The sequence below is a fragment of the Anarrhichthys ocellatus genome, unplaced genomic scaffold (assembly GCF_004355925.1).
Source record: "Anarrhichthys ocellatus isolate YVR2014 unplaced genomic scaffold, GSC_Weel_1.0 scaffold83, whole genome shotgun sequence".
Classification (NCBI taxonomy): Eukaryota; Metazoa; Chordata; class Actinopteri; order Perciformes; family Anarhichadidae; genus Anarrhichthys; species Anarrhichthys ocellatus.
Window position 1 is genome coordinate 505,661 of NW_022280113.1, and position 13,886 is coordinate 519,546.

The 13,886-nt window shown below is 43.8% G+C and overlaps 1 protein-coding gene across 1 annotated transcript in view; it reads right to left on the reverse strand.

Annotated features, from left to right (window-relative positions):
• Positions 1–13,886, reverse strand: part of LOC116398361 (EVI5-like protein) — a 32,849-nt gene continuing 18,963 nt past the window's right edge. Inside the window, 9 exon segments of the mRNA XM_031874593.1 lie at positions 1–4,581; positions 6,656–6,751; positions 6,935–7,030; positions 7,488–7,634; positions 7,879–8,055; positions 8,173–8,313; positions 9,020–9,136; positions 12,496–12,636; positions 13,543–13,575. Coding sequence (XP_031730453.1) covers positions 4,264–4,581; positions 6,656–6,751; positions 6,935–7,030; positions 7,488–7,634; positions 7,879–8,055; positions 8,173–8,313; positions 9,020–9,136; positions 12,496–12,636; positions 13,543–13,575 — 1,266 coding nt within the window. The 3' untranslated portion in view covers positions 1–4,263.

The following is a 13,886-nucleotide window of genomic DNA, read 5'->3' on the forward strand; positions in this document are numbered from 1 at the left end:
TTTTTCAAAGGTGCATTGTCAAAGTTTATTTTGTATCATTCATTAGGATACAGAACACTGAAATGTATTCCCCCCCCCCCCCCCCTATCATACTGGAACTTATATAATCTTTACCGTCATTTCATATATTTGATAACATCAGTTGAATTGCAAGACAGAAAGAGAGAGAGGGTGGGCATTGTTCCTGGGTACGATGCTGCGGACATCAAACAGCCGTCACAAATGGCAACATGAATCTGAAAAATTAAACACCAGACTAACCAGGAAGAACTCACATGTGACGCACACTGTTTTGCACGGCATTGTCTTATTTCCCGCTTTCATATTGGGGGGAAACGCGTGGACGTTCCAGTTTCAAGATTTGAAGATGATACATCTGGAGCAACACAGTGCGATCTGTTCAGTCCACACTTTACATCACATGGCTGGTTTAATGACGGGCGGCGGTGGCTGACTCGCCGCTGAAACCCCCGTTAAACACGCATGAAGTTGTTTAGCATAGCGTGTAAACCTACCTACCTTTATGGCACGTTATACGATGTTTAATCTTTATCATCTCATGTAATGCTGTTAGCAGGAGGAACCAAAGTACTGATGGCAATTATAACAAAATAATGTTAATGATGAGAGCTAGTACCATATTCAAAAGTAATTTACAAAACATATCAAAGTGTTTCGTCAGAGTAGATTTCGTTGTATTTAGCCAGTGGTGAGAACAGAGCACCGTCACTGAACAGCAGTGTACAGATGTGTTGAGGAACCGTGTACAGATGTGTTGTTGAAGGAATCCAGATTGGGGTTCATTTTGGGATGCTCAGTCCTTCTTACTTACTTTATGCATTTTAATTGTTTAACTGAAATCCAAACTGAAAAGTTACAATCCTTAAGATTTCAGTCGTGGTGCATCTGGCGACGGTTAAAGCCACCGGCACCGTAAAGAACACAGTCAACAATGTTTTCCGACTCATGGTCCGACGATGCCTTTGCGCATTACATCACTCTTTTTCTTGTCAATCCTTTGAATCCCTCAAGGGAAAGACTCTCTGTTAACGATGAGAACTACAGCGCAGAAAGGCAAAGTAAATGCATCAAATAGATAAATACGACAGAATGGTCTTAATGGCAGAATTAGAAGGAACTCAACTGAAACCAACGCTCATTTGGTCAGACAATATCCAAACACTGTGTGGAGATCCCAGTTGCTACACCCACCAATGACCACTAAAAGGCTGTTATTTGCAACAGTATGGTGGGCACACCAACATCCTCTTTAGCTCTTCGATGGCCATCGCTGGAAGATCCAATTTCCTTATTTCTCAGAGGACAGCAATACTTCTCGCCATTCCTTCGATTGTATTGCACAACGGCATTAGAAATGAAATTGGGCCTTTAGAGAATTTAGACAAAGTCCTACAACATCAGTCCGTAGAATAACGAAGCCCATCACAAAGTCGGGACGGATAATCTTGGAGCTCCGATAACTTCAAGGTGAAGAGCGGACAATAATAAGAAATGATCCCTCCTCGAATCCATTCATCCACACCATCTCTCACTGCTGAAAGTCATGAGCAGACACTTTCTCTGTAGTGCAAAAAGCAGATTGCTGCTCTCCATGTGACACCCTGTTTGATAAAACTATACACACTCACCGGCTTTCAGCATGACTTGACTGACAGTGATACAGCTTTAAATCTTATCCATATACTCTTTGCTCCAGTTACTTTGTATATTTCATATCTCGTCATACATTTTACACCCTCTTTTTCTCTACACAGCATATATTATTGTCTGATATGTAAAATATTTTCCACCCACACACTCTCTGTTGGCATCCTTAGGATATGAACCTCTCCCTCCACTTTCATTGGGCCACATGCTGCAAGTTTTAGCTGTCAAAAAGTGATATGAACACATGAACTGGGGATTCCAGATCAGCGCCGTTACCTGGGTTTCTTTTGGCGTGTATGGGACTGACAATTAAAAGGAACTGTTTGACATTTTGGGAACTACACTGAGAGGACTGACACCACCCCTCGTGTCCGTCTGTTAAATACGAAGCTACTGCCAGGAGACGGTTTTCTTAGCTTAGCACAACGACCGGAAACGAGGGGAAACGGCTAGCCTGGCTACGTCCAAAGGTTAAATCTTGAGCAATAATGAATGAACGTATCCTCATCCAACGGTTCGTATGATATCTTACGAAAAGTCATTCCTCATTTTTCCCACATTCTCCTACGAAATGTCCAGCATGTAACGAGCTCATTTGTTTAGCTCGTTACATGCATACTGTCTTTTCAATCTAAACTTCGGTCTTCACAGGAAACAAAGATCGTGGTTTGGGTTAAAGTACCTACACGGTATTGGCGTTGCTAAAGTACAGAAGTTACATGTCAAGTAAATAACCGCTGACTTCTGGTTTTCACACGGGGCACGAACAGGGGGGGGGGGGGGGGCGGAAGGTTCGGTCTTCTTGGACATGGACCCTGACCTCCTCGCTCTTGATACCACGTCACCTGTCCTGGTTCCCGTTTACGTGAACTACATTAAAATGAATTACATTACATACAAATAACAGTGCATTACTTTTTTTACAAGCTGCTTCAGCCTCACTTGGTCTCGTATGCCCAGTAGCTTATAATGCTAAGCTAATTTTAGCGAACCTAAGGTAGAAATTGCATTGCATTTGCAGTTGTAATCGACATTAGACTATTATCCTTTTTTCTACTTGTGCTAATGAAACTTTAGCATGTACCATTATACCACTCGTGGCTACAATGCAGTTACTCAAAGAATTGTGTACGTTTTACGTGCTGGATTTTTTGTGACTTGACACAGAAAGTCACTGTGCGTGGCTACGCTACGCTAACTATCTCCTGGCTTCAGCTTCATATTTAACAGACAGACAGGAGAAAAGTCTCGATCTTCTCATGTAATTCTCAGCAGGAAAGCAAATGAATGTCCTGAAATGTCAAACTGTTCCTCTAACTCGAACGTAAACAATGATCATGCTCGGTTTGGAAGAACATTGTTTCCCATCTTTGCTGAATGTTGAGAACCTCCAGGGAGGAATCAGGTCAAACATGGAGGTTGCATGTTCACCTCACAAAGATTACAACAAAAACAAAAACAACAACAGAAAGAAAAAAAATAGGAGAAGTAAATCCAAAATCATAGCAGCACATTTCCATCTCTGAAACACTCGGGGGTGTCACAGTAATAAACCTGTAACAGACGACTAGTTGGCACAAAGGACGGTGTAGAAAGTTTGGCCTCTGTCGGTATCTCTACACTCCTATAGTTTCATATAGATATATAAAATATATTAAAAAATATCAAAATAAATTACAACATATAAATAAGAAAAAAAAAGAAAAAAAAAAAAAAAAAGATTTGGCAACATCGAGTTTATTCCTTCCTCGTTCTCTGGGTTATGGTGAACATGCTTTTTTAACATGAACTGTTGCATTAACTCGCTTGGCGTCACACATATTTAGTATGTTAAGTACAATAATGAATGCCATCTTGTGATATCCCTACAGTTTGATGGGTACATATTCCTACACTGCACCTCTCTTCTCTTCTCATACTCACCTCCTGTTTTCTTTTAAACACTACTGAGAGGTAAATGGATGGCTGATATAAGTCGTTTCTTTTTTGTGCGTTTCTTCCTAATGAGAGCTTAGAAAGGGAAAAGAGAGGATATTTAACTCTGAAGGAAGGAGAGTCGTATCAGGGTAGACAGAGCATACAGTGTGTCAAGTGTCTGTCACTCAGTTTTTAGGGAGAGTTATTTTCTGTCTACCCAGGTTTCCCTCCATGTCACGGTCGCAGGAGCAGGTCCCGTGGTAGATGTAGAGTAACGAGAGGCAACAAGAATCTTGCTGGTCCAGTGTCAGTCCTTTTTGTTTGGTTTGCGTGTCATATCTTTGTGTTCGGATGGTTTCTGGCGCAGTTACACGAGGGAACAAGGAGCGAGGCTTTACGTTACCTCTTGGTCGGGGAACACAGGACGGGACAGCGTGGGGGAACAAGGTGGAGGAGACGGTAACAGGAGCGGAGAGACAACATGAGTGGTGATGATCAGAAGGGGTCCAATCAATGCCGCTATGTGTGCATCAAGTTAAAAGGTAAACACTGGAAAAGAAGAGGACTGGATTGGATGATACAGCCCCAGTTTACAGTAGCAGACCCGTCCTGAAGAGCTCCAGCGTCTCTTTAGCTCAAACAAATCCAATGAAACCCTCACGCCCCCTTCTCCGGGTCTCAGTTGTCCAGCGCCTCGGCGCACACCATGCCGCCGTACAGCTGCTGTGGGTCCGGATGTGTCAGAGCCCGCTCCTCTGCCTCACTGTCCGTGCTGCCCTCGCTGTCGAGGCGGGCAGACGGGTGACACGGGCCGGACAGGCTGGGGTAAAGGGCGTTTGGAGGCAGCGGGCTGGGGAGGAGGTCCTCGTCTGAGCTCAGATAGTCTCCCTCAGCGGAGGCGGGGCTGGCCAGACACAGATCCTGGTAGTTGGTACTTCCTCCTCCGCTGCCGAGCCTGGAGCTGGGGGCCGCCTTCTGCCCTCGCAGCTGCCTGATCTGAATACAAAGAGGAAGGCTTTACTTTAAGTTTTGCCTTTACTTCAGTGGTATTTTTAAAAAGGCATTATTGTGTCTTTTTCTTGTCCATAAATAAAAAACAACAACGTGTTCGTTACCCGTCTGTGGCACTTAACCCATTGGTCTTTGTGTTTGTCATCTTTAAAGTACACTCCCTCCACCGAGATCTGTGTGTCAGCTCTCATCTGACTTGCTAAGCATCATTAGGGGAATCCTTGGGTAATAAAAGACTGTGGTTCAGTAATCTATAAAATGTGTTGAATCTGTTAGATGAGTCCTTTTGCAGGTGCTGGGAGTTTTTGTCAACAGGTTGTTGGGTGTGAAAAAGAAACCTAGTTGGTGAAACCCACTGACCTGACTCCTTCTTACTATTTGAGGTTGTGCAAACAAAGCAGAGGGGTCTTTACAGCTAAAGCTGATACATGATAAATAAAAAGGGTGCGTTTGCTGGTTGCTGCTGTCTAGCTGTCAGACTGCAGTGGCTGTTCTTGCCTGACACAAGAGCTGCCGCCACAGTTTTATCTACTACTGCATGCCGTCTGCGTGTTAACCTTGCACATGTACCACAGTGACTCATGACAAATCTCAGAGGTTTTTTCTTCGCCCCCTATCATACACTCGGGCTGGCTGTAGGGCAGAGGGGAGGGGAAACCGGTGGTTAACCAATGGAAATGTTTTGACTGCTCGTCAAGCTACAGCAAAAGAAGGAACACAAGTCCTTTTTCAAGCCAGGTTGTTTTTGCAATATAAGCAGGTTAATTCATATCAGTGTTGTTTCATAAGGCGTGAAATCATCTGCATTATGTGGAATCTGTCATCGTGCATCATCACATGTATTCTGACTCAACCGTGAGATGATCTCTTTTGAGGACTTTACTGAGATTTCTCTAAAGGGTTCACTGCTTCCTCGGCTGCGCTCACGCAAGTTTCGGTCTCATTTTAAAAAACGCTGCTTTGAAGAAGAAAAAAAAACAAAAAGGTGGGGAGAGCAGACGAAAAGAGAGGAGCAGTAAAGGGCAGGGCAGTCTCATCACGCCCCCTCACTTACAAGATTAAACACTTCCCTCCTAGTCACGCACTGCAACTCTCTAAATGAACAAACCCTGAGTGTTTGTTTGCAGGGGGGATCTTCATAAGCCAGAGGGGTCATTGAATTTCAATCAACCCATGAAACTGTGGAAATCAGAAAAACTACAGTTGCGGTTGCCATAATGTTTTAACCCGACAGAGTGGGTGAACTACAGTCTGCAAAAGCCAACCCCCCCCCGCCCCCTTTTAAGTAAATTAATCTTCACCGTGAACACAGTGATGAGAATACAGCAGTGGTCTCCTCTTTACAAAAAAGACATTGACACAACTGAGCGGGCCCGTTTGGGTGGAAGTGGTGTCTGTTGTGCGGCTGCATGTAGATGACAAGATTCTTCTGTGGTGGCAGACAAGGCTACATGTATCTACTCACACTGTGTGTGTGTGTGTGTCTCATGTCTGCACGCTATTTGGAAGCAGAACTCACACCAGTCAACAAAGATCATATCGTCAACATTATACTGCTGTAACCCTAATAAATAACATAAGAACATCAAAGATGAAATATCAATAGTTTCTGGGAGCAAACAATAAACATTTGCAGACTCTGAACTACACTTTAAATCATCCGTCAATGGGTCAGATTTCAGAATCTGCAAATGTTTTCTGGCACAAACACACTGGTTCCAGACCAAGCTGAAACATTCAAACATCTTTTGTTGTGACTTTTAGCGGCTGCATGCGCTGGTTGGAGAAACAACCGACCAATCAGAACTTAGTAGGTGAGGTTAAGGCCGCTTTCACGAGCCAACATTTTGTCTGTTTCGATTGTACTCTGGTGCGGATCAATCGATCGGTTTCCAAGCGAACCCGAGTGCGTTCAGTTTCAGCTTCAGACAAGAAAGACCAAATTGCTCCTTTTGACGTAATATTTATCTTTCAAAAGCTACACGTGGCACAATGTTTTGGCGTAATTCATTATGAAATGAAATCCAGCAAACGGTGCTGTTTGGTGTGTGCGTCTAACCTCGTTCTTGAGCTCAGAAATCTGGTCCCGCAGCTCGTTTATGTACTGTCTGGAATCTGAGTGGTTCAGCTGGCCCTGGATCAGCCCTTCCTCCTTCTGCAAAAACACATTTTACACACCGATGGTTAAAGTCACGATTTCTTTATTGTTACAATGTAGTTGAATCGATCATCCGCATGCAGACTACGAGCACACATTTTTGGTACGTACAATCCTTTCCGGCGCGCGCGCGCGCACACACACACACACGCACACGCACACGCACACACACACACACACCTGTATCTCAAGATCAGCAATCTTCTGCCTGAGTTCAGCCATGGCAGCCATACTGTCTGCTTCCCTCAGTCGCACCGCCATCACCTCCTCTTTGCTCTGCATGGATGAGGGGAGAGAGAAGACGCCATGTGGTTGACAACATGTTGGAATTCAGTGATGGATTTAACAGTCTCTTTCCCTCCACCTACATCCTGCTCTGTCCTACATCTCTTACTTCAGGCCTTCTTAATAGACTCCGTCCTTTTTTGAATATGACTCCCAGAATTTAAAGCCAGACTCATTTCTCTGCCATTTTTCCTGAAACATTTTCTATTTCTGTTCTACAAAATCTATCTGGTCCTCCCTTCTTCTTTCCTTCCCTCTCCGTCATTCCCTCCCTCTTTTTATGCTCTTCATATGATTTTTCCCTGTTTTGTCTTATTACTGTATGTAAATATCTTTTACGATTCAATATGCTGGACAGGAAAATGATGCTCTCCCCATCCATTCTCCCTGTTACATCTCTCCCCTCCTGCTAACTCCTTTTCTTTCTCTCTCTCCTCGCCATCCAGACCTTGCAGTCGGACTCGGCCTGCTTCCTTTTCATCTCGTTGAGCTGGGCCTGGAGAGCTTTGTTCTGATTGGCCAGCATCTGGAGCCGGTCCTGCAGGGCGGAGCGTTCCTGGTCGTTGCGACCAATCAGCTTGCTGTGGATCTGGTTCTGGAGTCAGGGAAGTCAAATGGAGGAGGGTGAGGAGGGCTCCAACAAAGTCTTGCTTTCATCATTCAAATTGTGGATTGTTCCTGATAAATTACAGTAATGAATCATTTAGTCTGAGATGTAAGACAATTGTGGAAAATGCCCACCAACAAATTAATCTGCATTGACCTTTGCATCCACATATCTGTGCCTGTAAGAAAAGGACAGGGTTACAGGGTTTGTGTGCCCTCTGGGACAGACCGACCTGGCTCTCCAGCTGCAGAGCTTTGAGTTTGACCTCTCGGAGCTCAGCCTGAGCCTGGGCTTCCCTCAGGCGGACCGTCATCAGTTTGTCCTGCAGCTCGTTCATGGCGTTCTTCTTCGGGGACTCCTTCCAGTGGCCGCCCCCGCTACCCGTGCTGCTGCCGCGGGACATGTGGTGCTGCAGAAAACACAGAGAGTAGCACAGGTGTGTAGCTCTCCTGACACTGCACGCACGCACACACAGATAGTTTATGGACAAAAAGACAGCAGTTTTGTGTGTGTGTGTGTGCGTTACCTGCCAGCGCTGGTTGAGCTCAGTGACGGCGTCCTGCATCTCTTTGAACGAGCGCAGCGTCTCCAGCTCCCTCAGCTTCATCTGCTTCACCTCCTCCTGCAGAGCCGCTATGTTGTTCTCATCGGGCAGACACGTGCTTCTCTGGATTAGAAAACAATGTTTACAGGTTAAAAAAGGACTAATTAGTCTACAGCCATACCAACGGCTCTGTGGCTCATTAGCATGCTAATGTTTGCTAATTAGCACTAAACAAAGTACACTTGAGGCCGATCGGAATGTCGTTAGTTGTGCAGATATTTGGTCACGAACCAAAGTATTAAACAAATAAACATTTTGACCCAATGATGACGATAGATGAATTGTTAAGGGGTCAGTTTTTACAATTCATCCTGACATGGGGACATGAATGTCTGGATCAAATTTTATGGCAATCCATCCAATAAGTTTACCAAAGATTTTACTCAAAACCACAGATGACGACCTGTTGTAAAGTCGGGAGATTACAAAAGTCGGTAGGTTTCATATTCTGGGTATCGTAAATGTAGAAGCGAACAATGCCAGAGGCCTATTTCCCTTTTTCTATCTGTCAGCTTTACGTTACAGTAAAATCTTTATCAGGAGGAAGCAGAGCTGTTTCGTCTCAACACCTTGTGAAGTAAAACCGAAAGCTTGAAATGTCACATCGGATGTTGTTTGGAGTGACTTTAACACTTGAGCGTCTTAAGTCAAGGTCGCGGCAAGATGATCTTTGACACGTTCGCAGCTGCACACGCCCGCTCGTCTCCGCTCGTCTTTCACACACTGTTCTCTCTCACACACACACGAAGATGAGTGTCGGTTAGGTCACCTTCTCCAGGTCCAGGACTTTGTCTTGCATTTCCTTCAGCGCTCCCTGCAGTTCGGCCTCGCGCAGCCTGGACTGCTCCAGCTCGGTCTGCAGATTGTTCACAAACTGCTCCGTGTACTGAAACAAACATCGCTGGTGTTACAAGAGCTACGTGATGTGACAGGATTTTGTCGGCATACAGATATTTACTCACTACTGGGAACATTAGTTGGACGGAGGAGTCGACTGGCCTTGTTTGTTTAGTGTGATTGTCATATGCAGACTGGTTGCAGATGATGGAGTGAGTAGTCACGACAGTAGGAGTTCAGCTTTGAACCACAGTGCGTCAATGTTTGTGAATTCTGCCACAAGCTGCTGCTGTGTCTCTGTCTTTTGTCTCTTTCGCTGGTGCTAATTGCGTATTCACACACAGTCATGCACTCCTGGATCCCTGCATGCCCTTTGCCATTTTCCTCTGAGGGATGACATTGGAGAAAAAGTTTTTGGGGAAGGCAGCTGGAAACTTGTCGCAATACATTTGATGCTGCAGCCAGAGATACAAACAAGAGCTATTGCTTTATTCCTCATTTCTGTCAAAAATGGTAAACTGTTCAAAACTGTCTCAGCTGACATAGTAGCCAAACTTCAGAATAGCTAATGAACTAAAAGAAGTTGGTATGAAGCCTCCCCACTGTCTCAGAGTGATGTCAGCAAATAGAAAGCTACTGTACATTTTCATGTCACCACATCAAAGTTAAACTGCAAAGTTAGGGGTGTGAGAGCAGCCGAGAGAGTCAGAGAGGGCTGAGTGGAAAAACACTTTCCTACCAGGCAAAATACAAAAGCTTGAAATATGGCAAGCACATAGCGTGCGTAAAAGACTCTCGATTTGTCATTTCGTGCGTTTCAGTCTTGGTTATCAAAGAGGACTGTGAGTGTCTGGAGGTGTGTGAACTCTGGTGGGTGATGAATGCGAATGTCTGAGCTGGAATAAAATCACCCGTCACAATGACATCATCTACAGTGCTCGAGATCTCGTGTATAAAAAAAACTTTTTGCAACCAGAGGAGTCGCCCCCTGATGGCCATTAGAGAGAATGCAAGTAAGGCCCGTCCTCATTTGTGTCGCTTTTCAGAAGCAGAGGTTGCCGCCTTGGTTGGACAAACAGGACAGCCATTTTGAAACTCTTTTGTATCATTAACATATTGTATCATTCATCAGTATTCGTGAAAAATAACTGAACAGAAGCCGCTTTGTGCTCTTCACACATGAGAAAAGATGTGGTCTCATATTCCCATTTAATATGTCCTCCAACAGCATCATCATATACAGTAGCACCACACATCATACACACACACACACACACACACACACACACACACACAGATGATTACTCGGTCTCCTGGGAAGATAAAAATGTTTCAAAGTCAAGTAATGGAGAGAATTTTCAAATTCTTTAAAAAGTAACTGTACTACAATGGAAAAATAATACACTACAAGTTAAAGTATTTTTTGCAAAATGTACTTGAAGTATCAATTCAGTAGAAATTTAAAGTACTCAATGCATAGAAATGCATTCATATACGAGTACAATTTTACTGTTGAAGTGGAGCTTTTAACAATATTACATACTGTTGAGTAGTTTAACTTAAACAAAGGATCCAATTTTATAAATGCATTTATGTTCCGAATATAAAATATTTTGTAACGTAAAGCAATCCGAAACTCCAGCTGTTAAATAACGATAGTGGAGTAAATAGGGCAATATACCTCAAACTGTTACTTAAGTACAGTACTTCATTACATTCCAACCGATAAGGTAATAAATTGGTGATCAAGTATTTATTAAAGTATGATTTCAACCTTTTAGGTCTTCATCAGGTCATACAGAGTGCAGTCCATATGTATTCAGACTGCTGCAAGTTTCACATTGTTTGAGGTTGCACTGGTTGTATGAGATTGAAGTGCTGACTGAACTTATAGACCTTTTTTTGGGTGTGCTTGAAAGTGACAGAGCGGTTGGTTGACTAATGTGGAGGAAGCACAGAGTTTGTAAAATATAAGACAATGAAAGCAGAATGTAGCTAAGCTTACACTATCAGTTACTATAGGAACAATTCAAACTAAATTCTAGTAGCGCTACGACCAATGATTTTATTTGAGTTTTTTTATGTCCCCGTTTTTTGGGTTTCTATGGATCTGCAGGTGGTGATGATGCACCACCATACCTAGCAGTGCCCTAAAAAATTTGAAAGGAAGACAAAAAAGAATGCTGGCTGGTAAACAGGGTTGTTTTGATTTGTTTAAAAACTGGTTTCAGACCCTTAACAGAGCAAAGAAGTCTCAAAAGGGCCTAAAAGACTGTGGCTGGATATGCTGGAATGAGTTCTGCATTACATCAAGGAAGGATCAAAATGCCCAGAGTGTTCAATTCCCCACCTCTCTTAAGCCCTAAAGATCGGGCGTTGGCACACCCTGATTGGCTGAGAGGAGAAATGCACCAAGCTGCTGTCAATTCTTAATTAGGAGTAGGTCCACACACCCTGCACAACAGGTGATCTGAATAACCCTCCAATCAACTCTTGTGTCGTTGGGAAAAGTATACGGACAGCAAGTACCAGTAACTTTCCATTTTTTGTATCATAGCTGCCTTCATGACACTAAAATATACATTTTCTATGGCAATCCTCTTTTCCCTGACATTTTCTTGATGTGAAAATAATTTGTGGTTTGTGCAGTTTGAGTCCATGTTTTTATCATCTTTATTTTCTCATTCTTATTTTCTTCTTCTGTAAATCACTTTGAAACTACTTCTACTAAAACCATGAGAGATGACAATACATTTTATCACCTTGTGATTGACAGGACGCTACCACAGCGTTTTCCGGTCTGAGAGTTGTCCATGTTTTCATCTTACAACTTCAACCCTTTCACAGAGTGTTTTAACTTCATGAAAGTTAATTGTAACATTTTTGGTCGCCTAAAAAAATCTTATTTAGCATTCGGTTGTACTTAGCTCCAACCAACTCTGGTTTTACTTCTCTTTGCAAAAATAATCCCGTACCCGAGGCTTTAAAACGGCAGTCCACAAACCAATGGGTGACGTCACAGTGACTACCTCCACTTCTTGTATACATTCTGTGGCTGTAAAATAAACTTGCACAGGCAGACCTATCAGGGGGAAACAGAGCTGTTTCCCCCTGATCAGCACGTCTTTTTTTACAACCTGGTTTTAGCTGAATTGGGAACATTTAACATTTTGTACACAAAGCAGGGCTGCTTTTGGAATCATTTAACTACCAGTTGACCTCATTAACCATCACCAAATAAAGAAATGCTGATGAACTGCTTCCGCCTAGAGAGAAACTACAGGAATCCATTGTTGGACATATGTGAGGGAAAATGACATTTCGCCTGCCGTCATCGTCTCTGTGTTGGAACCGTCCTTTTCTGTTGCTCCCACAGTGTTTGTGCACAGACTGTGGGTTGGCGTTTACCTTCTGTTGCTGCAGCTCTCTGATGGTGTCCTGCGCTTTCTCCAGGCTCTCGCTGGCTGTGTTGCACTGCTGCCTCACCACCGCCAGCTCCCGCTTGATCACGTAGTTCTCCTCTGCTTCCTGCGCCCTCGTCACCTGACCCTGGAACAGCAGGCCAGAGGGTCGAGATCAGTTGTGGAGTTTAAACTCCGAAACGCAGACTGTATACCAATGTAGGGAAAAGGGTCATTCTGGGCATCTAGGGAACGTTATCACGCTTAAGGTGCTGCATGATGCATAGCAGATACAGCCCTAAAGGTTGGAGATTTGGGGAAATGTGCTTATTTGCCTTCCTGAGAAGATTGAGACCTCTCTCATAGTTGTCCATTAAATACAAATCTACAGCTAGCAGCTAGTTAGCATCGCTTAGCATAAAGACTGGAAACAGGGGGAAACAGCTAGCCTGGCTTTGTACAAGGGTAAAAAAAAAAATCTGCCAACAGCCCACTAACAACATGTGACATCTCTTTTGTTTGAACCCACAATGCGTCGTTTGGACAGAGCCAAGCTAACCGTTTGTCCTTGTTTCCAGTCTTTATGCTAAGCTAACCTCCGCCTGATGGTAGCTTCATATTTAGTGTACAGACACGAGAGACTACTTACTGTATCTAACTCTCGGCAAGAAAGCTAATAAGTGCATTTCCCAAAACTACATACATTTCATTCACATTTTGATGAGGTGTATTTTAAAAGAAAATGAGTAGCAATAATAGTAGTAATAGTTATAACCCTTTACATGCCACATGCAGGGATTATACAACCTCATTAGACCGTATTAGGATCTCCATCATGGATAAACATTACATGCAGTCAGGGCTTACAGGACCGTCTTGTGGACTGAAGATATTCAACAATATTCCTTCATGCACTTTTGGCAGGTAGATGTTAAGAGGAGGGAGAGAAGCAGTGCAGGAGAGCAGGAAGAGGAAGAGGAGGAGGAGGAGAAGGAAGACGTGAGTAGGTCGGAGGACAGTGAGGTCAGTGGGAAAGTGGTTCGCAGTACTCTACCTGTATCAGCCTGTCTGCCAGAGCGGCACTCTCCTACAACGCAGCGACGGGGAGGAACAAGAGGGTGAAAAAATAAAGAGATGAAGAGAGAGTGAAAGACAGTGGGACACCAGGGAGGATAAACCACAACAAAGCCCGTGAGGAAGAGCAAGAAACGGAACCACAGGTGAGAGGAATTGTTCGAAACAGATTCAGAGAAGCGTGCGAAGAAAAAAGAGGCGGCAGTGAGATCACTCAGGAAAAAAAGAAGTGTTTCAGAGAGGAGGAGAAGATTAAAACCTGCAGACACCCACAAATACACACACACACACACACACACACACACACACACACACACACACACA